General features: G+C 43.1%; 1 protein-coding gene across 2 annotated transcripts in view; it reads right to left on the bottom strand.

The window, feature by feature from the left end:
* Positions 1-25,766, bottom strand: part of TNKS (tankyrase) — a 290,704-nt gene that overhangs the window by 31,671 nt on the left and 233,267 nt on the right. For both annotated transcript variants that reach the window (XR_004000785.1, XM_030565584.1), the window contains exons 18-22: positions 22,314-22,502; positions 17,791-18,028; positions 17,059-17,141; positions 5,733-5,853; positions 3,868-3,965 (exon numbers count right to left, since the gene is read on the bottom strand). Coding sequence is in view for 1 of the 2 variants with exons in the window: in XM_030565584.1 (XP_030421444.1) it covers positions 3,868-3,965; positions 5,733-5,853; positions 17,059-17,141; positions 17,791-18,028; positions 22,314-22,502 (729 nt within the window). In the remaining variant the exon portion in view is untranslated. The remainder of the gene's footprint in view (positions 1-3,867; positions 3,966-5,732; positions 5,854-17,058; positions 17,142-17,790; positions 18,029-22,313; positions 22,503-25,766) is intronic.

The following is a 25,766-nucleotide window of genomic DNA, read 5'->3' as shown; positions in this document are numbered from 1 at the left end:
GTCTTCACAAACAGGATCAGCTCCCAGACTGCTGCACTGGGCAGCACAGTAGGGGGAGAAGGTGACCAGCCCTCTGCGGAGAAATAAGTCATTCGGGACTACTTAGAAAAACTGGATAAGCACAAGTCCATGGGGCCGGATGCCCTGCATCCGAGGATGCTAAAGGAGTTGGCGGATGTGATTGCAGAGCTATTGGCCATTATCTTTGAAAACTCATGGCAAATGGGGGAGGTCCTGGATGACTGGAAAAAGGCTACTGTAGTGACCATGTTTAAGAAAGGGAAGGAGGAGGATCCGGGGAACTACAGGCCAGACAGCCTCACCTCAGTCCCTGGAAAAATCACGGAGCAGGTTCTCAAGGAATCAATTCTGAAGCACCTAGAGGAGAGGAAAGTGATCAGGAACAGTCAGCATGCATTCACCAAGGGCAAGTCATGCCTGACTAACCTAATTGCCTTCTATGAGGAGATAACTGGGTCTGTGGATGAGGGGAAAGCAGTGGATGTGTTATTCCTTGACTTTAGCAAAGCTTTTGGTACTGTCTCCCACAGTAGTCTTGCTGGCAAGTTAAAGATGCATAGGCTGGATGAATGGACTATAAGGTAGATAGAAAGCTGGCTAGATCGTCGGGCTCAACGGGTAGTGATCAACGGCTCCATGTCTAGTTGGCAGCTGGTTTCAAGCGAAGTGCCCCTGGGGTAGGTCCTAGGGCCAGTTTTGTTGAATATCTTCATTAATGATCTGGAGGATGGCGTGGACTGTACTCTCAGCAAGTTTGCAAATGACACTAAACTGGGAGGAGTGGTAGATACGCTGGAGGGTAGGGATAGGATACAGAGGGACCTAGACAAATTAGAGGACTGGGCCAAAAGAAACCTGATGAGGTTCAACAAGGACAAGTGCAGACTCCTGCACTTAGGACGGAAGAATCCCATGCACTGCTACAGACTAGCGACTGAATGGCTAGGAAGCAGTTCTGCAGAAAAGGACCTGGGGGTTACCGTGGAAGACAAGCTGGATATGAGTCAACAGTGTACCCTTGTTGCAAAGAAGGCTAACGGCATTTTGGGCTGTGTAAAGTAGGGGCATTGCCAGCAGATTGAGGGATGTGATCATTGCCCTCTATTCGTCATTGGTGAGGCCCATCTGGAGTACTGTGTCCAGTTTTGGGCCCCACACTACAAAAAGGATGTGGAAAAACTGGAAAGAGTCCAGCGGAGGGCAACAAAAATGATTAGGGGGCTGGTGCACATGACTTATGAGGGGAGGCTGAAGGAACTGGGATTGTATAGTCTGCAGAAGAAAAGAATGAGGGGGGATTTGATAGCTGCTTTCAACTACCTGAAAGGGGGTTCCAAAGAGGATGGCTCTAGACCAGGGGTTGGCAACCTTTCAGAAGTGATGTGCCAAGTCTTCATTTATTCACTCCGAATTAAGGTTTTGTGTGCCAGTAATACATTTTAATGTTTTTAGAAGGTCTCTTTCTATAAGTCTGTAACATATAACTAAACTATTGTTGTATGTCAAGTAAATAAGGTTTTTAAAATGTTTAAGTTTCATTTAAAATTAAATTAAAATGCACAGCCCCCCAGACTGGTAGCCAGGACCCAGGCAGTGTGAGTGCCACTGAAAATCAGCTCACGTGCCGCCTTTGGCATGCATGCCATAGTTTGCCTACTCCAGCTCTAGACTGTTCTCAGTGGTACCTGATGACAGAACAAGGAGTAATGGTCTCAAGTTGCAGTGGGGGAGGTTTAGGTTGGATAGTAGGAAAAACTTTTTCACTCAGACAGTGATGAAGCACTGAAATGAGTTACCTAGGGAGGTGGTGGAATCTCCTTCCTTAGAGGTTTTTAAGGTCAGGCTTGACAAAGCCCTGGCTGGGATGATTTAGTTGGGAATTGGTCCTGCTTTGAGCAGGGGGTTGGACTAGATGACCTCCTGGAGTCCCTTCCAACCCTGATATCCTATGATTCTATGATCGTTGCGAGGCAGGGCCCTTCCCTTGTTTTCTGGGAGGAGAGCTTGCCAACTGGTCGAAGGGGCCTCGCTACATACCGACGATGCAGTGGCTGACGCTGAGTCCGATCTGCGTACCAGCGTTGAGGTCAGTGCCGGCTCCATCAGGAGGGCTCAAAGTCTAAAGTGTCTCTCCTCTTTTGGTCCTTGGCTTGAGCGACCTGCAGATCTTGCAATGGTTGCTGACATGAGTCTCACCCAGATAGTGAAGACACTCTGCATGAGGGTCGCTTCTGGGCATGGAACGGTGACAGGAGTTGCATGACTTGAAGCCTGGGGCACGGAGCATGCCCCGAGCCCACTCTTACAACTGGAGACTGATCCACAAATGGTACCACTAAGGTGGAAAAGAAAGGCTGCAGCAGACCTGGAGCACTAAAGTTTCAACTACCTTCACTGGCGGCAAGAAGGAACTGAGGGTGGGGGGGAACCCGTGGCTCCCCTTATAGCACGATATTCAGGCGCTACTCCAGCGGTTGCCGTGGTGCTCCCCCAGGACGGGTACTGCTAAGGAAAAACTTCTGGCACCGGTGCACATGGCGAGCACGCACACCTACTGTGGAATACACAGGAGCAATCACTCGACAAAGAATGAAGTGTTCTCCTCCTGGTTTTTGAATGTTATAATTCCTGATGTCAGATTTGTGTCCATTTATTCTTTCGCATGGAGACTGTCCGGTTTTGGCCAATGTACATGGCAGAGGGGCATTGCTGGCACGTGATATATGCCATCATATGGCTGGGTCATTACAAAACCTAATCCTAATTTCCCCCATAGTAAATTTCCCCCTACGGTCAGTCACACCTTCCAGTAAACTGTTTGAAATGGGCCACTTTCATTACAACTACAAAAGTTATTTTTTCTGCCCTGGTATCCTACTGTTAATTGAATTGTCTCGATAGACTGACCTCACACTTGACAAGGTAACTCCCATCTTTTCATGTATTTATACCTGCTCCTGTATTTTCCACTCCATGCATCTGATGAAGTGGGTTCTAGCCCATGAAAGCTTATCCCCAAATAAATTCGTTAGTCTCTAAGGTGCCACAAGGACTGTAACAACGAAAGCAGCTGCAGCTCTCTGTGCACCACCGTCCCCATCAGCAAAAGAGTGTGTGTGTGGCCCCACCCAGCACCTCTCTCTCTTGGGGCAAGAGGCAATGCCATGTTAAGGGGACCATGGGGCTGCTGTGTGACCTGTCCTACTCCCAACGATGACCCAGGACGCTGGGGAGACATGGTTGTTCCAGCCTCCACCTACAGTTACTCTCCGCTCATTTTTTGGGAGCTGCAGGATTGACTGATGTCTTTGGGGGTGAGGTGATGCTGACGCCTGGTCTGTCCCCATGGAGCTGTGGGGGCTTGGTTCTTTCCCTCCACACTACAGAGGACCTTGATGTTGCTCCGCTTGCCAAAAGAGATTGCATAAAATGGCCCTTTCCTACTGCTCCCTGAGTGCCCTGGAGTCAGATCTTTTTCATTCCCGTTAACTGCTTTGGTGCTGCAGCTGCTCACTAAAGGCAGTGAGGGTTACAGAAGTATCACCGAGGCCATAATCTGGAAAAATATGATTAGCCCAGGTGTATCTGGGTGTTGAATTGGGCCCGCAGAGGATGTGTAAGAGGAAAAGAATCTAGTCTGACCTTCAGTTCCTAGGCTGAGTTTGAAGACCTGGCAATCAGGGATCACACCTGATCTGTAATCACTGGGTGGCAGTAATGTGGAACCCACCAATGCTATTTTGAGAGGATCACTTTGCAGTGTAGAACCATACTGACATCCAAGACAGACATTAAGCAGCAAACACAAGCCAATTTTTAAAACAAAAATATTTGTATTTATAATACCTCCTCTTCTACTGATTGATATTCCTTATCATCGGGAGCAAGATCTAGGAGGATAGTCCCTTGGCTCACACAGTGAAAAGTCAAATAAGGACTGGTGCCTGCAAAAGGGAAGAATTTAAGAAGTAAAACTCAATGGTAAGAAACAATACCAGCTGCATTTTTACCCAGCCTTACTATTATTACTTGTTAAATAACCCCAGAGCAGGAGCAAATGCAATACAGGAAGCAAACAAAGGAAATACAGCCTAAATTAGATGAAATGCTTGAAAAGGAGCAGGCATTAAAAGAGAGTATTAAAATAGAATAAAATATTAAAAGAATAAAATTTAGGTGGGAGACGAACTAGAAATTTCTGCTTTCAAGTGAAGCAGCTGAAGCCTGTGTGATAGAGACAATTCCAACAGTTTGCAATTACAATGTGATCCATTCAAGAATTAGTTATTAGCAACTAACATTTATGTGTGCTAATCTTGGAACAAACCACTGCACCAGCCTGGCCTGTGACTGGCCCTTACGTAGGTACACAAAGAGCTGCTCCTGCTTTATGCACTTCATGCTGGAGCCTGCCAGAATGATGGCGTTGTGCTAAGAGCAGCCTAGAGGTGCCTCCCCTCCATGTACCTCTTGGGGTGTGCATCAGTGATGAGCTGCCAAAATATTAACAACCGGTTCCCTCCTCCTCACCCCACAAGGGGGTCGTGCCCTCCCCCCTACCCCCGGACTCCTGCCCCATCCAACTCTCCACGTTCCTCCTCCCCGGGACCCCTGCCCCATCCACCCCCCCTTCCCTGTTCCCTGACTGCCCCCTGCCATCCCATCCAACCCCTCCTCTCATTCCTGATGGCGCCCCGGGACCCCTACCCCATTCAACCACCCCGTCTCTCTGTTCCCTGACAGCCCCTGGAATCCCTACCTCTGACTGCCCCCCACCGCCCCATCCAACCCCTGCGCCTTCCTGACTGTACCCCCGGGACCCCTGCCCCCCTTCAATCCCCGTTTCCTGCCCTCTGACAGCCCTGACACTAATCCACCCCCCCAACTCCCCTGCCCTCTATACAACACCCCCTCCCTGCCCCCTTACCGTGCTGCCTGGAGGTGGGGCCCGGGCCCAGGAGCCATGCCGCCCGGCTGGAGCCGCCTGGCCGGGCCAGGGCCTGGGAGCCGGGCCGGAGCTGTGCCATCTGGCAGGGCTGGGGCCAGACCGGGGCCTGGGCCGGAGCCGCGTCGCCCAGAGGGCCGCAAGTTGGAGCTGGAGCTGGGCCGGACACATGCTGGCTGGGGTCAGTGGCCAGGCCAGAGCCGTGCGGCGCCTGGAGCCCTCCTCGCGCCTCTGACTCCCTGCCCCAGCTCACCTGCGGGAAGCCGCTGCTTCCTTCTCAGCCCTCCCAGGCTTCCTGCGCGAGAAGCTGGGGGAGTGTTCAGGGGAGGAGGCAGAGGCCGAGTGAGGTGAGCTGGGGCAGGGGGAAGGGCAGGGAGCTGCTGGAGCTTTTGTTAAATTTTAAAGCCCTTTTTGAAACAGTTGTCCCTCACGGCTCCAGCTCACCACTGGTGTGCATTCCCCAGCTGGGGTGGAGAGGAGACAAGACAATGGCTCCACCCCATCTTTGTACCACTGCACTGAAAGATTCTTTCATCTCCAGCAATTTTATTTCTGCTGCCTAGCCAGAATTTGGTTCAATGCTGCAAGCAGGAACGCATCTAACCACACCTAGACTCTTTAAAGTCATGGTCTAAGACGGGGGATGGTCTAAGAGCATTGCTTTTACAAGGCAGTTGCTGAAAGCCTGCTGAAAATTATTTCAGACAGATTCAGGTGTACATAACTCAAAGATAACAGGTATGGCTGGCTGTTTTGATATATTTACCTTGCTGACCTCCAAGAAGTCTCTCTACACCTTTTATTAGTTTGTGACGATGTCCATATGCATTAATGCCAATTTCTTTTAACTCTTCATGCCCCATGTCTGCCAATACATCAAGAGTTATCTGAAAAGTGAAACGATGACAAAAATTAGTAGCCAAGTCTTCATTACCTCCTAAGGAAAAAATGAAAGTCCCATTGTTACAGAAATTATACTGTGCTTACACGGCATTCATGCTAGGAGTAGAATCCCTCAGTTTATGTATTTTAATTTTATGACGACGGTCCTACAGTCTAATAGACTGCCACCTTCCTGTCTGAGGCTGGACCAGGTAAATATCACAGGCTCTCTCCCCATCATGAGACAGCAGAAAACTGCTCTATGCTGGCTGCTGCAGAATGTACCTCTCGCTTCCAAAAACTAACAGGGAGAGCTAAGTTAGCATAACAGTTCAAAAGTAAGCTATTTAATTTCTCATCCATCTGCCTTCATGGTAAGACTCCACACCAAACTAGGAATAATTTCTAACCATTTAATGAATGCACTGAAACAACAGTCAAATATTACTAGGAAAATAATTTAGTCTGGATCTGGTATTGCTAAAGGAATAATAAAAGGCTTAATTTAAAACTGACAGGAGATTTCAAGTGTGCCTATGGGATTTAGGTGCATATGCCCCACTGAAAATCAGTGGGACTTGTGTTCCTCTGTCCTTTAGGTGCATTGTAACTCTTCCCCTTCAGTGACAGGCCTGACTGATATTGGATTTTTTATAATTTCCTGTACTGAAGTATCATTGATGGAGCTCCACTGGTGGTAACACATCGAGAATGACTGTACACAGGTGGCTAGTCATTGTATTATCTAGAACTGCTCTGAGGAGGGTGACATGGCACTCTGGCTAACACACCAGTATATTATTTACACTAACACACCCACCATTGCTAGCACTGGGGGAGCTTCACAAGTGATAGCAGAAATAGTAAGAAAAAAATCCCAGACAACAGCTTTCCTGTCAAGATTATCAAGGGGTCAGGATTACTAACGTGATGCTGTACATCAGCACTATAAACATAGCAACAGTTTAAAGCACACCGTAGCAAGATTTTACATTTTTGCACAAATACCTATAAATGTATTTCCACCACCTACACCATGGAAATAAAAGGTCTCTATCACTTTAGCCTGATAATTTCCCATTCTTTTGCTGTTACGTCCTTATTAAAATGTGTAACACATCCTACTCTGATGCCATTATAGATTTTCTAAAACATTCACTTTGTGTTTATGTGGTGCATCTGTCTCCAAAAATGATTTGGCTATGTTAAATCATGCTTAAGTAACCTAAGGTTCTTAGAAATAATGACTGTCATGATGACAGATCAGGACTATTCACTGGCTGTAATATATTAAGACTCCTCAAAGCATTTGACAAGGCTGCATTTCAAGGTCATAGAAATTACGGGCTAAAGCAGGAAGTAATAAAATAGGATGTCAAATAAGATGTGAAACAGAAAATTCATTTAAGAGCAGGATATAAAGGGCGGTCCAGATACAAACTTTTCATATTGTATAGAAATTCTATGCACAGGTTATCTTTTGGACCTCAGAGATACAGAAAGATTTCATTTAGGAGAGGCATTCAAATATATCTGCTCTCAAATGTATACATTACAGTAGAACTGGAGGCTTAGTAATCAGTGGGAACCCATGCAACTAGATTCAAAAGGAGCTGGAGAGTTAGGATGACTAGCTTTGTAAGTAGCAAACAAAGTCCACTGTAAACAAAGATAATATGCTTAATCCAGGAGAGAGTGACTCAGCCAAGGGATATGTGATAAACAGGACATCCAACATATTGATCAGGCAAAAGATATGAAGGTTACTATGAAAGAGTCATTGAAAAACTTCATCAAGTACAGAGCAGCACTACAAAAGACTGCAAAAGATACTACTTTACTGCTAGAAGACTAGGATTAATGTCAGGAGAAATCCAAAATGAAAAACTGTCCCTCCCTGGTACCTGTATCACAGGAGGGCTGTTTCCTTGCAGAGATTGTAGTGTATGGGAAACAGACTGTTCCAGACATCAAGCATCAAAATAATATGGAATGACGATGAAGATGTACTCATTGTCTTTGGAAGGACAACAGCATGAGATGAATTAACAAGTTTGCAAACTGATGAAAGAGACAAGTAAAGCTGATTTGCATTTTTCAAACCCTCACTAGTGGAGGAAAATTGTAGAGATAACCTATAAGCAGGAATGTCAAACAGTTAAAAAAATTAACTGCGATTAATTGTGCTGCTAAACAATAATAGATTACCATTTATTTCAATATTTTGGATGTTTTCTATGTTTTCAAATATATTGATCTCAATTACAACACAGAATACAAAGTGCACAGTGCTTACCTTGTATTTATTTTTTTATTACAAATATTTGCACTGTAAAAAAAGAAATAGTATTTTTTAATTCCCCCATTACAATTACAGTAGTGCAATCTCTTATCATGAAAGCTGAACTTAAAAATGTACAACTATGTACAAAAAAACCTGCATTCAAAAATAAAACAATGTAAAACTTTAGAGCCTACAAGTCCACTCAGTCCTAAACATTCGTGCTTCAACCTCCATTCCAGAGGACATGATGATGATGGGTTCTGCTTGATAACGATCAAAAGCAGTGCAGACTGATGCACATTCATTTCCATCATTTGAGTCAGATGCCACCAAAAGAAGGTTGATTTTCTTTATAGGTGGTTCGGGTTCTGTAGTTGCTCTTCTAAGACTTCTGAAAGCATGCTCCACAACCTTGTCCCCTCTCAGATTTTGGAAGGCACTTCAGATCTTAAATCTTAGACTGAGTGCTGTAGCTATCTTTAGAAATCTCATATTAATTCCTTCTTTGCATTTTGTCAAATCTGCAGTGAAAGTGTTCTTAAAACGAGCAACATATGCTGGGTTGGTATCCGAGACTGCTATAACATGAACTATATGGCAGAATGCAGGTAAAAGAGAGCAGGAGACATACATTTCTCCCATGAGGAGTTCAGTCAAAAAATTTAATTAACTTTTTTTTTTTTTTGGCCCTTTATAAAGACACCATAATAGAGGCTCAATTTCAATGTATACCCCAAATTAAGAAACACAGTAAAAGAACTAAAAAAGAGCCACGGTGGCTTAACAACCATGTAAAAGAAGCAGTGAGAGACAAAAAGACTTCCTTGAAAAAGTGGAAGTCAAATCCTAGTGAGGCAAATCGAAAGGAGCACAAACACTGCCAGCTTAAGTGCAAGAGTGTAATAAGAAAAGCCAAAGAGGAGTTTGAAGAACGGCTAGCCAAAAATTCCAAAGGTAATAACAAAATGTTTTTTAAGTACCTCAGAAGCAGGAAGCCTGCTAAACAACCAGTGGGCCTCTTGATGATCGAAATACAAAAGGAGCGCTTAAAGACGATAAAGTCATTGCGGAGAAAACTAAATGGATTATTTGCTTCAGTCTTCATGGCTGAGGATGTTAGGGAGATTCCCAAACCTGAGCCGGCTTTTGAAGGTGACAAATCTGAGGAACTGTCACAAATTGAAGTGTCACTAGAGGAGGTTTTGGAATTAATTGATAAACTCAACATTAACAAGTCACCGGGACCAGATGGCATTCACCCAAGAGTTCTGAAAGAACTCAAATGTGAAGTTGTGGAACTTTTAACTAAGGTTTGTAACCTGTTCTTTAAATCGGCTTCGGTACCCAATGACTGGAAGTTAGCTAATGTAACGCCAGTATTTAAAAAGGGCTCTAGAGGTGATCCTGGCAATTACAGACCGGTAAGTCTAACGTCAGTACTGGGCGAATTAGTCGAAACAATAGTTAAGAATAAAAAATTGTCAGACACATAGAAAAACAAACTGTTGAGCAATAGTCAACATGGTTTCTGTAAAGGGAAATCATGTCTTACTAATCTATTAGAGTTCTTTGAAGGGTCAAACAACATGTGGACAAGGGGGATCCAGTGGACATAGTGTACTTAGATTTCCGGAAAGCCTTTGACAAGGTCCCTCACCAAAGGCTCTTATGTAAGTTAAATTGTCATGAGATAAAAGGGAAGCTCCTTTCATGGATTGAGAACTGGTTAAAAGACTGGGAACAAAGGAGAGGAATTAATGGTAAATTCTCAGAATGGAGAGGGGTAACTTGTGTTGTTCCCCAAGGGTCAGTCCTAGGACCAATCCTATTCAATTTATTCATAAATGATCTGGAGAAAAGGGGAAACAGTGAAGTGGGAAAGTTTGAAGATGATACTAAACTGCTCAAGATAGTTAAGACCAATGCAGATTGTGAAGAACTTAAAAAAGATCTCACAAAACTAAGTGATTGGGCAACAAAATGGCAAATGAAATTTAATGTGGATAAATGTAAAGTAATGCACATTGAAAAAAATAACTCCAACTATACATACAATATGATAGGGGCTAATTTAGCTACAACGAGTCAGGAAAAAGATCTTGGCGTCATCGTGGATAGTTCTCTGAAGCTGTCCAGGCAGTGCGCAGAAGAGGTCAAAAAAGCAAACAGGATGTTAGGAATCATTAAAAAGGGGATAGTGAATAAGACGAGAATATATTATTGCCCTTATATAAATCCATGGTACACCCGCATCTCGAATACTGTGTACAGATGTGGTCTCCTCACCTCAAAAAAGATATTCTAGCACTAGAAAAGGTTCAGAAAAGGGCAACTAAAATGATTAGGAGTTTGGAGAGGGTCCCATACGAGGAAAGATTAAACAGGCTAGGCCTTTTCAGCTTGGAAAATAAGTGACTAAGGGGGGATATGATAGAGGTATATAAAATGAGTGATGTGGGGAAAGTGGATAAGGAAAAGTTATTTACTTATTCCCATAATACAAGAACTAGGGGTCACCAAATGAAATTAACAGGTAGCAGGTTTAAAACAAATAAAAGGAAGTTCTTCACGCAGTGCATAGTCAACTTGTAGAACTCCTTACCTGAGGAGGTTGTGAAGGCTGGGACTATAACAGCATTTAAAAGAGAACTGGATAAATTCATTGTGGCTCAGTCCATAAATGGCTATTAGCCAGGATGGGTAAGGAATGGTGTCCCTAGCCTCTGTTTGTCAGAGGATAGAGATGGATGGCAGGAGAGAGATCACTTGATCATTGCCTGTTAGGTTCACTCCCTCTGGGGCACCTGGCATGGGACACTGTCGGTAGGCAGATACTAGGCTAGATGGACCTTTGGTCTGACCCTGTACGGCCGTTCTTATGTTCTTAATGAGCAGCATCAGCATGGAAACATGTTCTCTGGAATAGTGGCCACAGCATGAAGGGACAAACGAATGTTTAGCATATCTGGCACATAAATATCTTGCAATGTCGGCTACTAAAGTGCCATGTGAACGTTTGTTCTCACTTTCAGGGGACATTGTAAGCAAGAAGCAGGCAGCATTATCTCCCGTAAATGTAAACAAACTTGTTTTCTTAGTGATTGGCTGAACAAGAAGTAGGACTAAATGCACTTGTAGGCTCTAAAGCAGGCTTGCATACCATACAGCCCGCGGAGCCTCACTGTGCGGCCCGCGGGGGATTCTAAATCCCCCGCACACGGCGCTCTGCGTGCAGCCCAACGCCCTTTAAATCCTGGCCGTGGCTGAGATTTAAAGGGCTCTCGGCTCCCCGCAGCTGCAGGGAGCCCTGAGCCCTTTAAATCTCAGCCGTGGCTGAGAATCAAACGGTCTGGGCTGCCCAGATCCCTTTAAATCCCAGCCACAGCCGCTGCTTAGATTTAAAGGGCTCAGAGCTCCCCGCTGCTGTGGGCAGCCCAGAGCCCTTTGAATACCGGCTGTGGCTCCAGCGGATGGGCTGGGACTGGGATTTAAAGGGCTTGGGCTCCCCTCAGCAGCTGGAGCTCTGGGCCCTTTAAATCCCTGCCCCAGCCCTGGAAAGCTCTGGGTTCCCCCAGCCACCGGAGCCCTGGGCCCTTTAATTTGCCCCTGAGGGCTCCCTGCCACCTCTTCAGCTGGGAGCCCCTGGTTGATTTAAAATCAAGTATCACCTCCCCACCCCCAACCTTCCTTTTTGGCCCACAGCTGTTTTGGTGGGGGGCGCTGGGAAGGAGGGTTTGTTGCTGCAGGGCTGCGCGGTGCTGGGGCGGGTTGTTTTCGCGGGCCGGGAGGTGCTTGTGGGGGGTTTCCGCAGGACCAGGGGGTTTCAGCCCCCAGCTGTTTTCTTTGGAGTAATGTGGCCCTCGTCGCTTTGTGAGTTGTGCAGGCCTGCTCTAAAGTTTCAATTTTTTTATTTTTGAGTGCAGTTATGTAACAAAAAAAACCCCTCTACATTTGTAAGTTGCACTTTCAGGACAGAAATTGCACTCCAGTACTTGAATGAGGTAAACTGAAAAATACTATTTTATTTATCTTTTTTACAGTGAAAATATTTGAAACAAAAACAATATCAAGTGAGCACTGTACATTTCGCATTATGTGTTGTAATCAAAATCAACATATTTGAAAATGTAGAAAAATATCCAAAAATACTGAATACATTTCAATTGGTATTCTATTTTTTAACGGTGTGATTAAAACTGCAATTGCGATTTATTTTTTAAATTGGGATTTTTTTTTGAGTTAATCAAGTGAGTTAACTGCAATTAATCGACAGCCTTACCCAGAAGACAAGGCTCTAAAGTAGAAATCTTCAGTGCAAGAGGAAGGTTTTTTAAACAGGAAAAATGAGTTCAAGCAGCACATAGAGATTTGTTTCTAGAGGGACATGACTAAAAGAAACAATCCAAAATTAGATTAAGATAACCAAGGAGAGCAGAAATATTTGGATAGAAAGGTTTTTCCTGGTTCTAAAGAGCCAATATTTCAATTTCTCTGATGAACACAAACTTCTATGAAATATAGGGAAAGCACACTTCTCCTAGGTAAGAAGAAAAAGGTAGCCAAGAAATATTACAATTCATGCTGAAAGGGAGAAGAGGTCTACATAATGTAAATGAAGATTAAAGAAAAATTGTCATATCTACAGGAACTGGGAAGCAAAGGACAACTCTTAACACTTCATACAATACTCTGGAGATTTTTCATAACCAACACATTATGTTTAAAGTGTTTATTCCCTGATTTACTGCTACAGCATAATATGTCTTATTCCCCTTGTCTCACATTATATGTTTGTCCAAGAAGCTGTTCAGAAAAAGAATGAACAAGTACATTCAAATGCTATTCTCTTCCAAAAACTGACCATAAACACGGTAACTTCTTACAATACATTTTGCACACCCAGTGCTACTGCTGAGTTTAGTAACACACTTTTTTCCTACTATTTACTCTTTAGCCCTAGACACCCAACACAGCTAGGATTATAATCTTGTTTGCAGTAGGAAACTATTTTCTGACATTCTCTAGTGTAGACAAGGCCTGGGTAAAGTAGTTTCTCTTCCGCCTAGTCCATCAACAGCATTGTTTACTAAATTGTAATCACTTTCACTTTAATAACTCTGTTCAATTCAACAGGCTTCCACAGGCATCATAGAATTGTAGGACTGGAAGGCACCTCGAGAGGTCATAGTCCTGTCCCCTGCACTAATGCCAAGAGTGAATATTATCTAGACCAGTGGTTCTCCGCCAGGGATATGTGTAGCCCTGGGGGTACACAGATCTTCCATGGGGTCCATCAACTCATCAATATATTTGCCTAGTTTTCCAACAGGCTACATAAAAGTACTAGCCAAGTCAGTACAAACTACAATTTCAAACAGACAATTACTTGTTTATACTGCTCTATACACTATATCAGTGTTTCTCAACCTGGGGGTGGCAATTCATTTTATAATTATATGGTAACAATGAGAAAGTAAGCAATTTGCCAGTAACAGTAGCTGTGATACTTTTGTATTTTTATGTCTGATTTTGTAAGCAAGTAGTTTTTAAGTGAGGTGAAACTTGAGGTAGGCAAGACAAATCTGCCTCCTGAAAGGGGTACAGTAGTCTGGGAAGGTTGAGAACCACTGATCCATACCATCCCTGACAAGTCTAACCTGATTTTAAAAATCTCCAATGATGGACATTCCACAACCTCTTTAGGCAATTTATTCCACTGCTTAACCACCCTGACAGGAAGTTTTTCTTAATGTTCAACCTAAACATTAGGTTGCTGCAATTTAAGCCCATTGCTTCTTGTCCTATCCTCAGAGGTTAAAGAGAACAATTTTTCTTCCTCTTCCTTGTAAAAAACCCTTTAATGGGTTTATGAATGGGAAAGGACATGTGTAGCTCAAGGTCTAAAGGCGGAGGAGGCCTGGAATTACCTCAAGTCAAAGTTGCAGAAACAATCAGAAGCCTGCATCCCAAGAAAGGGGAAAAAATTCATAGGCAGGAGTTGCAGACCAAGCTGGATGAGCAAGCATCACAGAGAGGTGATTAAGAAAAAGCAGAAATCCTACAAGGAGTGGAAGATGGGCGGGATTAGCAAGTAAAGCTACCTTATTGAGGTCAGAACATGTAGGGATAAAGTGAGAAAGACCAAAAGCCATGTAGAGTTGGACCTTGCAAAGGGAATTAAAACCAACAGTAAAAGGTTCTATAGCCATATAAATAGGAAGAAAACAAAGAAAGAAGAAGTGACCCACTAAATACTGAGGATGGAGTGGAGGTTAAGCATAATCTAGGCATGACCCAATATCTAAACAAATACTTTGCCTCAGCCTTTAATGAGGCTAATGAGGAGCTTAGAGATAACGGTAGGATGACAAATGGGAATGAGGATATGGAGGTAGATATTACCACATTTGAGGTAGAAGCCAAACTCGAACAGCTTAATGGGACTAAATCAGGGGGCCCAGATCATCTTCATCCAAGAATATTAAAGGAACTGGCACATGAAATTGCAAGCCCATTAGCAAGAATTTTTAATGAATCAGTAAACTCAGGGGTTGTACCATATGACTGGAGAATTGCTAACATAGTTCCTATTTTTAAGAAAGGAAAACAAAAGTGATCCGAGTAACCAGAGGCCTGTTAGTTTGACATATGTAGTATGCAAGGTCTTGGAAAATTTTTGAAGGAGAAAGTAGTTAAGGACAAAGAGGTCAATGGTAATTGGGACAAAATACAACATGGTTTTACTAAAGATAGATCGTCCCAAAACAGCCTGAACTCCTTCTTTGAGAAGGTAACAGATTTTTTAGAAAAAGGAAACGCAGTGGATCTAATTTACCTTGATTTCAGTAAGGCATCTGACACGGTTCCACGCTGGGAATTACTAGTTAAATTGGAAAAGATGGGGACCAATATGAAAATTGAAAGGTGGATAAGGAACTGGTTAAAGGGGGGACTCCAATGGGTCGTACTGAAAGGTGAACTGTCAGGCTGGAAGGAGGTTACTAGTGGAGTTCCTCAGGGATCGGTTTTGGGACCAATGTTATTTAATATTTTTATTACTGACCTTGGCACAAAAAGTGGGAATGCGCTAATAAAGTCTGCAGATGACACGAAGTTGGGAGGTATTGTTTAACACAGAGAAGGACCGGGATATCATACAGGAAGATCTGGATGACCTTGTAAACTGGAGTAATAGTAACAGGATGAAATTTAAGAGTGAAAAGTGCAAGGTCATGCATTTAGGGATTAACAAGAATTTTGATTATAAATTTGGAACACATCAGTTGGAAGTAACACAGGAGGAGAAGGACCTTGGAGTATTGGTTGATCACTATGAGCCACTAATGTGATATAGCCCTTAAAAAAGCTAATGCGGTCTTGGGATGCATCAGGCGAGGTATTTCCAGCAAAGATAAGTAGGTGTTAGTACCGTTATACAAGGCACTGGTGAGACCTCATCTGGAATACTGTGTGCAGTTCTGGTCTCCCATGTTTAAGAAGGATGAATTCAAACTGGAACAGGTACAGAGAAGGGCTACTAGGATGATCTGAGAAATGGACAACCTGTCTTATGAAAGGCGATTCAAAGAGCTTGGTTTGTTTAGCCTAAACAAAAGAAGGCTGAAGGGAGACATAATTGCTCTTTATAAATATATCAGAGGGATAAATATTAGGGAGGGAAAGGAATTATTTAAGCTTAGTACCAATGTGGACACAAGAACAAATGGATATAAACTGGACACTAAGAAGTTTAGACTTGAAATTAGACGAAGGTTTCTAACCATTAGAGGAGTGAAGTTCTGGAACAGCCTTCCAAGAGGAGCAGTGAGGGCAAAAGACATATCTGGCTTCAAGACTAAGCTTGATAAGTTTATAGAGGGGATGGAATGATGGGATAGCCTAATTTTGGCAATTAATTGATCTTTGATTATTAGCAGGTAAATAGGCCCAATAGTCTGTGATGGGATGTTAGATGGGGTGGGATCTGAGTTACTACAGAGAATTCTTTCCTGGGCGCTGGTTGGTGGGTCTTGCCCACATGCTTGGGGTTTAACTGATCGCCATATTTGGGGTTGGGTAGGAATTTTCTTCCAGGAAAGACTGGAAGAGGCCCTGGAGGTTTTTCACCTTCCTCTGCAGCGTGGGGCATGGGTCACTTGCTGGAGGATTCTCTGCACCTTGAGGTCTTTAAACCACGATTTGAGGACTTCAGTAGCTCAGACATAGGTTAGAGGGTTGTTAGAGGAGTGGGTGGGTGAGATTCTGTGGCCTGCACTGTGCAGGAGGTCAGACTAGATGATCATAATGGTCCCTTCTGACCTTAAAGTCTATGAGTCTATGAGTCTAATTTGTCCTGCAAAACCTTTATTGGTAATGATGCTCAAGATTAAAGGAGCAATCGTGACTCAGATCCCAGGACGAATTTGCAGAGCTGGCACTTCGGGAAAAAAAAAATTATTTTACTTGTAAACTGAGCAAACTTGATACCAGACTCAAATAACTATGATGCCATTTATTCCAACCCTGGCATTCTATGATTCAATCTTTTACTGGGTAGAACCTCACTTTAAGGTACTAGAGCAGTGGTCTCCAACTTTTTTGATCGCACACCTCTATCAGTAAAAAAATTTTGAGCGTGCCCCCCCGCTGCTCGGACTCCCGCTCGAACTGAAGATGAAGTGAAACAAAAAAAAGGGCTTCTCCTGCCGTGCACTCCCAAGGATCCTCCTGCGCACCCCACTTTGGAGACCACTGTCCTAGAGGACTCATTTGTAGTTTCCTTTGTTATTTCTGTTTTTCACAGATGTTAAACAGTCATTTTTAAAAAGTTAGGAAACAACAGATGCAATCAAAATTTGCTTGAGTATTTATTGCATTCATTATAAATGAACATACAAATGCACCATACATGAGGCTCACTCATTACCTGTTCTGTTTCAAAGATATCCCGCAGGTGTTCAAGCCCAAGACTTTTCAGGAACTGGCTGATATTCATGTCAAGACCAGCGACTATAACAAAAGAAACAGATCAATGTAGAAGATATCCAACATCCAGCATAATGTAGGCTTGTCCTCAGTTTCAAAACACAGCTCTCTATAGTCCTCAGCCAATAACTGACCTCAGACCGTATAAAAGCTCAGTAAAAACTGAATGTTAAACACACATGAAAAAACACCACTTAAAACAGAAAAATCTGATTTCAGTAAAACTGGACGGCAAGTTACACAGGAATACAGATGAAGATGGGTGAATTTTTGCTATACAATCTTTCAGATGCTGATGGACAGCATGTATTTCAAACATTAATCAAAGGATTAAAAAACTTTAACAACCCCCTCATCTCAGCCATCATGTTTCCCCAAATCAAAATTATACCCATTAGAATTTTTGTCCAGAAGCAACAGCGGAAATCCGTGCATTTAGTCAGTGACCCTCGCCTTTGGATTCTGAGCTAATCACGAATGAAAAGATAACGAAGAGGAACAGTCACCCAGAGAGCAGAGGCAGAAAACAGGAGAAACAGAGCAATTCACATTTCCTCTGAGATGAGAGCATTTTTATATTCAACCTCTTCAGAATTAAGTAAGGCAGAATGCAATGCTAAGCACCATCTTATTGCATAGAAAGCAAAGGAGCCTTACCCAGTGGAAAAATTACCTTCTCCTTCTTTCCTTTCTGTTCCTGCTGCTCCATCCCCAGCATTTGATGCTCCTCCCACTGCTAGTTCTGCCAGAGGCCCTGTAAGGTTATCTATGCTGCTGGCAGCAGAGAGACAGGAGGGAGTAGATGCTGGTGAGATTAGAGAGGCACTAACTACAGTTGCCTGAGGTTTAAAACAGGTAGGCAAGGCTTCTGGAGGCATTGCATCTATCAGCAAAGCTCTGATATCATCAGCCTGAAAGACAGAAAGCACATTCACATAGGGCCTTGTTGTCATTAAAACCACCATCTATTCATTTACGAAGGAAGGAAAAAAATACATTCAATGGATAACCTTATCCCCTGCCACCATCTAAATAAAACTCCCAACAATCTCATAACATTGATTTAATCCTGTAATAGGTAATTCATTCTGAAGAAAAACTAAGAAAAATGTAAAAATTGCACGCACTTAAAAGAACTTTTTGGGACCAGGTCTATTTTCTATTAGAGAGTTAGTTAATTTTTTCCTCATGGCAGGGTGATTTTATAGATTTTAAGGCTGGAAAACACCATTATTAATAATTTCATCAGACCTGCACAGCAGATCAGACAATTCCACCATGTAATTCCTTCTTCAATCCTGTAACTGCTGGTTGAGCTACAGCACCTATTTTAGGCTTGTCTAAACATTAGAGAGCTTGCAATGGTGCTGCTGCAGGCTCTCTAATGCAGCCGCTTTAACCAACGAGAGAGAGCTCACCAGACAGCGTAACTATGCCAGCCCCCGAGAGCGGCGGTAGCTGTCGGCTGCAGAGTGCATTATGTCACCACAGTGCTACCCACGCTGGCAGTTGTCGGTGTAACTTATGTCGCTCGGCAGGGTGGTTTAGTCACATCCCTGAGCACCATAAGTTATGCAAAGACAGGCTGTAGTGTAGATATAGCCTTAGTTTGCAGCACCTGTCCACATGGAGCCTGTGGCTGCGCACTAAAAGTTCACTAGTGTGCTGTAATATACTCCCATTTCAAAGCAGCATAAATCAAAGTGCCCTACAAAATGTTTAGTACACAGCAACGGGGTCCACACGGACACGCACTGCACAGCAGGCTAGCACACGCTAGCAGTCCTAGGTACAACCCTCCTGAGACCCCATAGGTACACACTGGGGATGGCTAGCCCTTGTCACTGCTCTCCACTGCTGCACAACTGTGACTACACTACTATTTTTTGAGCGTTAGCTGGATACGAGTTAGTGTGAGTGTGTCTGCTCGAGCTGGGAATCACACCAGTAGCTCCAAGTGTAGACATAGCCACAGTTTGCAGCAAGCTGGGGTGTAAGTCTATTCTGCACTAACTTGCTGTGCATTAAGTGTGTGTGGACCCTGCTGCTGTGCACTAAAAGTTCCTGGTTTGAAATAGGAAGAGATTAGAGCACGCTGGGGAACTTTTACCTTGCTGCAAACTAAATGTTCCTTTAGATAAACCCATAGGAAGATGTCCAATCTTGATCGTAAAGACTTTGAAAGACAAGGAAACTACTGTTTCCTTTGGTAAGCTGTTCCAAAGGTTAATTTACATCACTTTTACAAAAAGCGTGCACCTTTATTGTCTGAATTTGTCTAGTTTCAACTTGCAGCCATTAGATGTCATTATGTCCTTGTCTGCTAAACTGGGGAGACCTCTACTATCAGAAATCACTTCCCCATGTGGATACGTGTAGAGCATGATCCAGCCACCTCTTGACCTTCTCTTGGAGAAACTTAATTGAACTTCTTAGATCTCTCACTCTAAGTCAGGCTGTCCAGACCTCAAATACTTCTGTAGCTCTTTTCTGAACCCTCTCCAATTTTTCAACATTTTTAAAAAAATGTGGATAGTAACACTGGACACAATATCCAGTAACAGTCTCACTAATGCTGTGTACAAAGGTAAGAGCACCTCCTTCCTCTGATTTGATGCTCTCCTGTTTATAAATCCAAGCACTGCATTAGCCCTCTTAGCCATAAAACTGCAATGCGAACTGATGGTCTGCTGGCTTCCACAATGATCCCTGAAGTCCTTTTCAGAGTCACTGTTCACAGAATCATAGAATATCAGGGTTGGAAGGGACCTCAGGAGGTCATCGAGTCCAACTCCCTGCTCAAAGCAGGACCAATTCCCACCTAAATTGTCCCAGCCAGGGCTTTGTCAAGTCTGACCTTAAAAACCTCTAAGGAAGGAGATGCTATCACCTCTCTAGGTAACAAATTCCAGTGCTTCACCACCCTCCTAAGTGAAAGAGTTTTTCCTACTATCCAACCTAAACCTTCCCCACTGTAACTTGAGACCATTACTCCTTGTTCTGTCACCTGCTACCACTGAGAACAATCTAGATCCATTTTCTTTGGAACCCCCTTTCACGTAGTTGAAAACAGCTATCAAATCTCCCCTCATTCTTCTCTTCTGCAGACTAAACAAACCCAGTTCCCTCAGCCTCTCCTCATAAGTCATGGGCTCCAGACCCCTAATCATTTTTGTTGCCCTCCGCTGGACTCTTTCCAATTTTTCCACATCCTTCTTGTAGTGTGGGGCCCAAAACTGGACACAGTACTCCAGATGAGGCCTCACCAATGTTGAATAGAGGGGAATGATCATGTCCTTCGATCTGCTGGTAATGCCCCTACTTACACAGCCCAAAATGCCGTTAGCTTCCATGGCAACAAGGGCACACCGTTGATGCATATCCAGCTTCTTGGCCACTGTAACCCCTAGGTCCTTTTCTGCAGAACTGCTGTCTAGCCATTCGGTCCCTAGTCTGTAACAGTGCATGGGATTCTTCCATCCTAAGTGCAGGACTCTGCACTTGTCCTTTTTGAACCTCATCAGGTTTCTTTTGGCACAATCCTCTAATTTGTCTAGGTCCCTCTGTATCCTATCCCTACCCTCCTCCAAGTTTAGTGTTATCTGCAAACTTGCTGAGGGTGCAGTTCACGCCATCCTCCAGATCATTAATGAAGATATTCAACAAAATCAGCCCCAGGACTAACCTCTGGGGCCAGGGCCGGCTCCAGGCCCCAGCGCGCCAAGCGCGTGCTTGGGGCGGCATGCCACAGGGGGCACTTTGCTGGTTGCTGGGAGGGTGGTAGGTGGCTCCAGTGGACCTCCCGCAGGCGTGCCTGTGGAGGGTCCGCTGGAGCATTCGCAGGCATGCCTGCGGGAGGTCCACTGGAGCCGCGGGACCAGCAGACCCTCCACAGGCACGCCTGCGGGAGGTCCACTGGAGCCACGGGACCGGCGAGTGGCAGAGTGCCCCCTGCGTCGTGCCGCCGTGCTTGGGGCGGCGAAATGGCTAGAGCCAGCCCTGTCTGGGGCACTCTGCTTGAAACTGGCTGCCAACTAGACATGGAGCTGTTGATCACTACCCACTGAGCCCGACCTTCTAGCCAGCTTTCTATCCACCTTATAGTCCATTCATCCACCCCATACTTCTTTAACTTGCTGGCAAGAATATTGTGGGAGACCGTATCAAAAGCTTTTCTAAAGTCAAGGAATAACACATCCACTGCTTTCCCCTCGTCCACAGACCCAGTTATCTCACCGTAGAAGGCAATTAGGTTAGTCAGGCATGACTTGCTCTTGGTGAATCCATGCTGACTGTTCCTGATCACTTTCCTCTCCTCTAAGTGCTTCAGAATTGATTCTTTGAGGACCTGCTTCATGATTTTTTCTAGGATTACTGGACAGCAACACGTGTGGAGGTGCAGGGGGATCATGTAAAGTGGATTTATTTGGGAAACGGTGTCTAGACCACTCCATGAGTCTGTTTTCTTCCCCAGACTAGCCTCCTCACCCCCGACTGTGGCTCAAACTCTCCTACTCCCTCCCCCTTCTATTCCAAACTACTCTATTATACAGCTCTCTGTGTGCCACTCCCCACATAGCAACCATGAGTAATGGGGTCACCTGGAATTTATAAACTCTGTGTGCCCTGTAAGATATGTGGAAACTATTTAACTAATCCTGTCACTAACAAAACCCAACTAGTTAAAGACACGTATTCAAGAAGACCTACAGCTAACAAGTTTGGAGGTTTTGGGTCATTCTAGCCACATTGTTTTGGAGTTATGTTGTGCCATAAAAAAGGTTGAGTAATTATTTAAGAACCGAGAATACCTTTTTTGGAACACTCATACTTCTTCAAAGTCTCATCTATTTCCCTGAAAGGATTCAAGTAAATAAAGTGTGTGCTGAGTAAAGCTCACATCTGTAACATTTCAGGATAGGTTCAGTTAGGGTAAAATTAAAGTGCTGGGAATGAAACTGGTACTTTAAACCTTAACTAAGAGATACTAGAATCTCATCCTACGTGTTGTGCATGGGCTTGCCACCAACAAAAGTGTTGTGCATGGACGTCAAGAAGTCCTGAGCACCCTACTCTTCCCAAATCCCAGGCTGGAGATGGCTGAGGACCACTGGCACAGTGGAAGCACGGAGTGTCATTTAATACATAAAGCCAATTCTTTATAACAGTTTCCGATGCCGTGCAATATGAACTTACCGTTGCTAGGTCTAAAGGTGTTTGACCCTCTTGGTTCTTCATGGTTGGATCTGCTCCATGAGCTAGTAGCAGAGCACATAGCTGTGTTCTTCCTTTTTGTGCTGCTTCATGCAACGGTGTGAATGCCCATTTATCCGTTGCATTTACACATGTGCTGTATTTAATCAAGAGTGCTGCTATATCCACATGCTGAAAAAAACCCCAATACTTTTACAATTAAAATATAGAGTAGCTGCTACAGGGTACAGTAATGTAGAAGCCATACAATGCAATATTGTTAAACCACATCCTCATTTCCTTTATGTAGAGATAATATGGATATTCAGAGATCCTCTATATATCCCCTCCCTTTATTTACACCTACTTCCACCACTCACCTGCCTATGTCACAACAACTTTCCCTCTAGTAAGACTGAAAATTGTTCCCATCAGCTATGGGCATATGAACAATGATGGACACATTCTTTCCTCTTCCTGAGCTCAGCTTTGCAATTTCAAAGCCGCGTAAGGCAGCACAAGGCCATATTTTGTTAGCTGAATAAATGACAATTCTCTAAATATAAAGTGCTAAGAAAACCCTGACTTCACAATTCACTCAAGGGAATCAGATGTGCGAGTTGTTTTGGGCTGCATTTAACCATGCGGTTTAGCTATACTGTATATAAGCTATTAAGCAGTTTAGCTCCAGAATAATGAGATTAGGTGATTTTCTTTGGTTGATGTTACAGAGATGAGATAGTTATGTGGAGTTTTGGATTTGCATTATCTTATTCTAAGAAGAATTCTTTATACTTTCAGACCCTGATCCTGCACATACTTACAAATGTGCTGTACTGTGTGTGACATCCAGTGTGTGTGTGTTTATAGGACTGGAACTTTGCTGAGGAAAGTAAGTATGTTTACTCCTGAACTGTTCTTTTTATTTCTAGAGCTCAGATACCACTATGAAGTCCCTGGGAGCAGGAAGAACATTCCAGATACTGACAAGCAGAACAAGTACCATGTTTCTTCAGATTGCTGTAGCTAATATGGCCTGACATAGATTTTAAATATGTATAAACAGGGATAAAGGAACACATTTCATACGCTGTTTTTGTTTTGCTTAGCAGTTCACTGACTTACACCCAATGTTAGAAAGCAAAAGGTTAAAGATCTACAGAATACCAATATTATTTTCTGTGTTCAAACTATTGTCGTATATATAATGTCAGTTATTGCACCTTAGTTACTTTGGGCCACATTTTAAGAACCGCTCCCATTTGGGCATCTAAATAAGTGGTCGGATTCAGTTGCAGCTGCTGGGTGATGAACCCTTTTGAAAACCTGGCCCTTGGGCATTTCATTATTTGGTACACTGAGCTACAAAACATACTTAAAACCAAAATTATGCTGGTACAGCTTCCCTCTGTTGCATTTATTCCCATAGGCTATGGATGTGGCACTTTAACAGATATGTAATTTGCTTTTGTACCCCACCCTTGCAACTATAAACCATTTAAAATCATCATCCAAATTAAAAAGGAAGAAAAGGAAACAAAATTATAAGGAAAAATGACTCCCTGGATCACCTTCCTATGAGTGTTGTTTCTAACTGGTCTATCATTGCATAAAGGCCACAGCAGGACACTCAGCTAGAGAAATAGCAGATTGAAGTATGAAAACTTGTTTGAAATAGTCAGCACAGACCTAGACCCAAAGATTCAGACACTGACAGATTTCATCTTTCCCTACTGTTTTTTTAAAAGTAGCTACCAACCTCTCGCAAAAAGGCTTGACTTTATTGCTAAAGAAATATTGTTTTAAAAGATTGCTAATCTCACTTCTCCCCTTCTGCACTTTCAGAGCAATTGATATTTCCCATACTCTTCTGCCAATGGTATAAAAGACACTACCTAATTATACGGTAAATAAGCAGCATATATCCAACATTAAGATGGGGGAACTAAAGGAAAACCAATTTTTAATGAAGGAATTACAAAATGTTGAATATGTTAGATAAAAATTCAGGAGCAACAACAAAAGTATTCCTCCCTTCACAGCTAATCTACGCCATATCACTGGAATTAAGAGGTGCTGATAGGTAATATACAATAAGGAGAACATATAATTTTTTTTTAGAAGCTGATGAAAGAACATTGAACACAATTCTCATTAACCTCACAGAAAAGGTGACATGGAATTAGATTGGAATTATGATTTCTTAAAGTGATTAGTAGTGTGAAATAATTATTGGCAATTTTCTATTCCAAATACCCTCCAATTTCTCTTTCAGCAGATTAAAGCATTTGATGCTGAAATTATGGGTGTTAGCTAAGGGGTAAATGTATAGCCCTCTGCATTAAGAATAAGACAGAAATCAAAATAATTCATTTGGAATCCGTGGTCAGTTCAATGCACTCTAAGACCCTCTCTCCCAATTTTTGTTCATTTTACTTCAAGGTCATTAGACTTTTGACAAAGCATACTGCCACTCACTTCCACTCCCTGAAAAACATGGAGATAGTGGTTCCCAGTTCTCCTTCCATGATTATCAGACCTTTTTGGCTAGATAAATATTTTATACTGACTGAAAATGAAACATCTTTGTGTAACTGTGGGAAGCTGGCACTTTTCTCCCTTGTATCCCACCTCTAAAACCAAGTTTTCTAATACAACACTAAATCAGAGACTGTGGACATCTGTAAATGGCAGAAACAAGAGATGCCACAGGCATATAAAAAACCAGGTCTGTCTCTGGTATCCTTTTTTCCTTCTGCCTTCTTTATGTAAGATTTACTGTTTAGTAATTGGGGAAACCAAACTTGTTAAATTTGCTGACAAAATGTCTGAGGGAGCAATGAACAGCAGGGATTAAGTACTGCTCAGTTAAAAATTTAAAAGAACTATCCTATACAGCTGTGACAAAACACAGTAAATGAAATGCAAGGCTAACGAATGTGATAGATAATCTGTAATTTAACTATATAAAATGTATATATTAAAAGCAAAGGATTGACCTTGAAGACAAAGAAAATGTACTGAGCTGTGATGGATTGTTCTGCAAAAATGGAAAGAGCAGAGCTAGTTTACTAAAGTTTGAAAATACACCTGAATCATAGAGTCATGGAATATCCAGGTTAGAAGGGACCTCAGGAGGTCATCTAGTCCAACCCCCTGCTCAAAGCAGGACCAATCTCCAACTAAATCATCCCAGCCAGGGCTTTGTCAACCCTTACCTTAAAAACCTCTAAGGAAGGAGATTCCACCATCGCCCTAGGTAACACATTGCTTCACCACCCTCTTAGTGAAAAAGTGTTTCCTACTATCCAACTTAAACCTTCCCCACTGCAACGTGAGACCATTATTCCTTGTTCTGTCATCTGCTACCACTGAGAACATTCTAGATCCATCCTCTTTGGAACTCCCTTTCAGGTAGTTGAAAGCAGCTATCAAATTCCCCCTCATTCTTTTCTT

This window comes from Gopherus evgoodei, chromosome 5, assembly GCF_007399415.2.
Source record: "Gopherus evgoodei ecotype Sinaloan lineage chromosome 5, rGopEvg1_v1.p, whole genome shotgun sequence".
NCBI lineage: Eukaryota > Metazoa > Chordata > Testudines > Testudinidae > Gopherus > Gopherus evgoodei.
The sequence above is the reverse complement of the archived record's forward strand: the minus strand, read 5'-3'. Positions and strand labels throughout refer to the sequence as shown.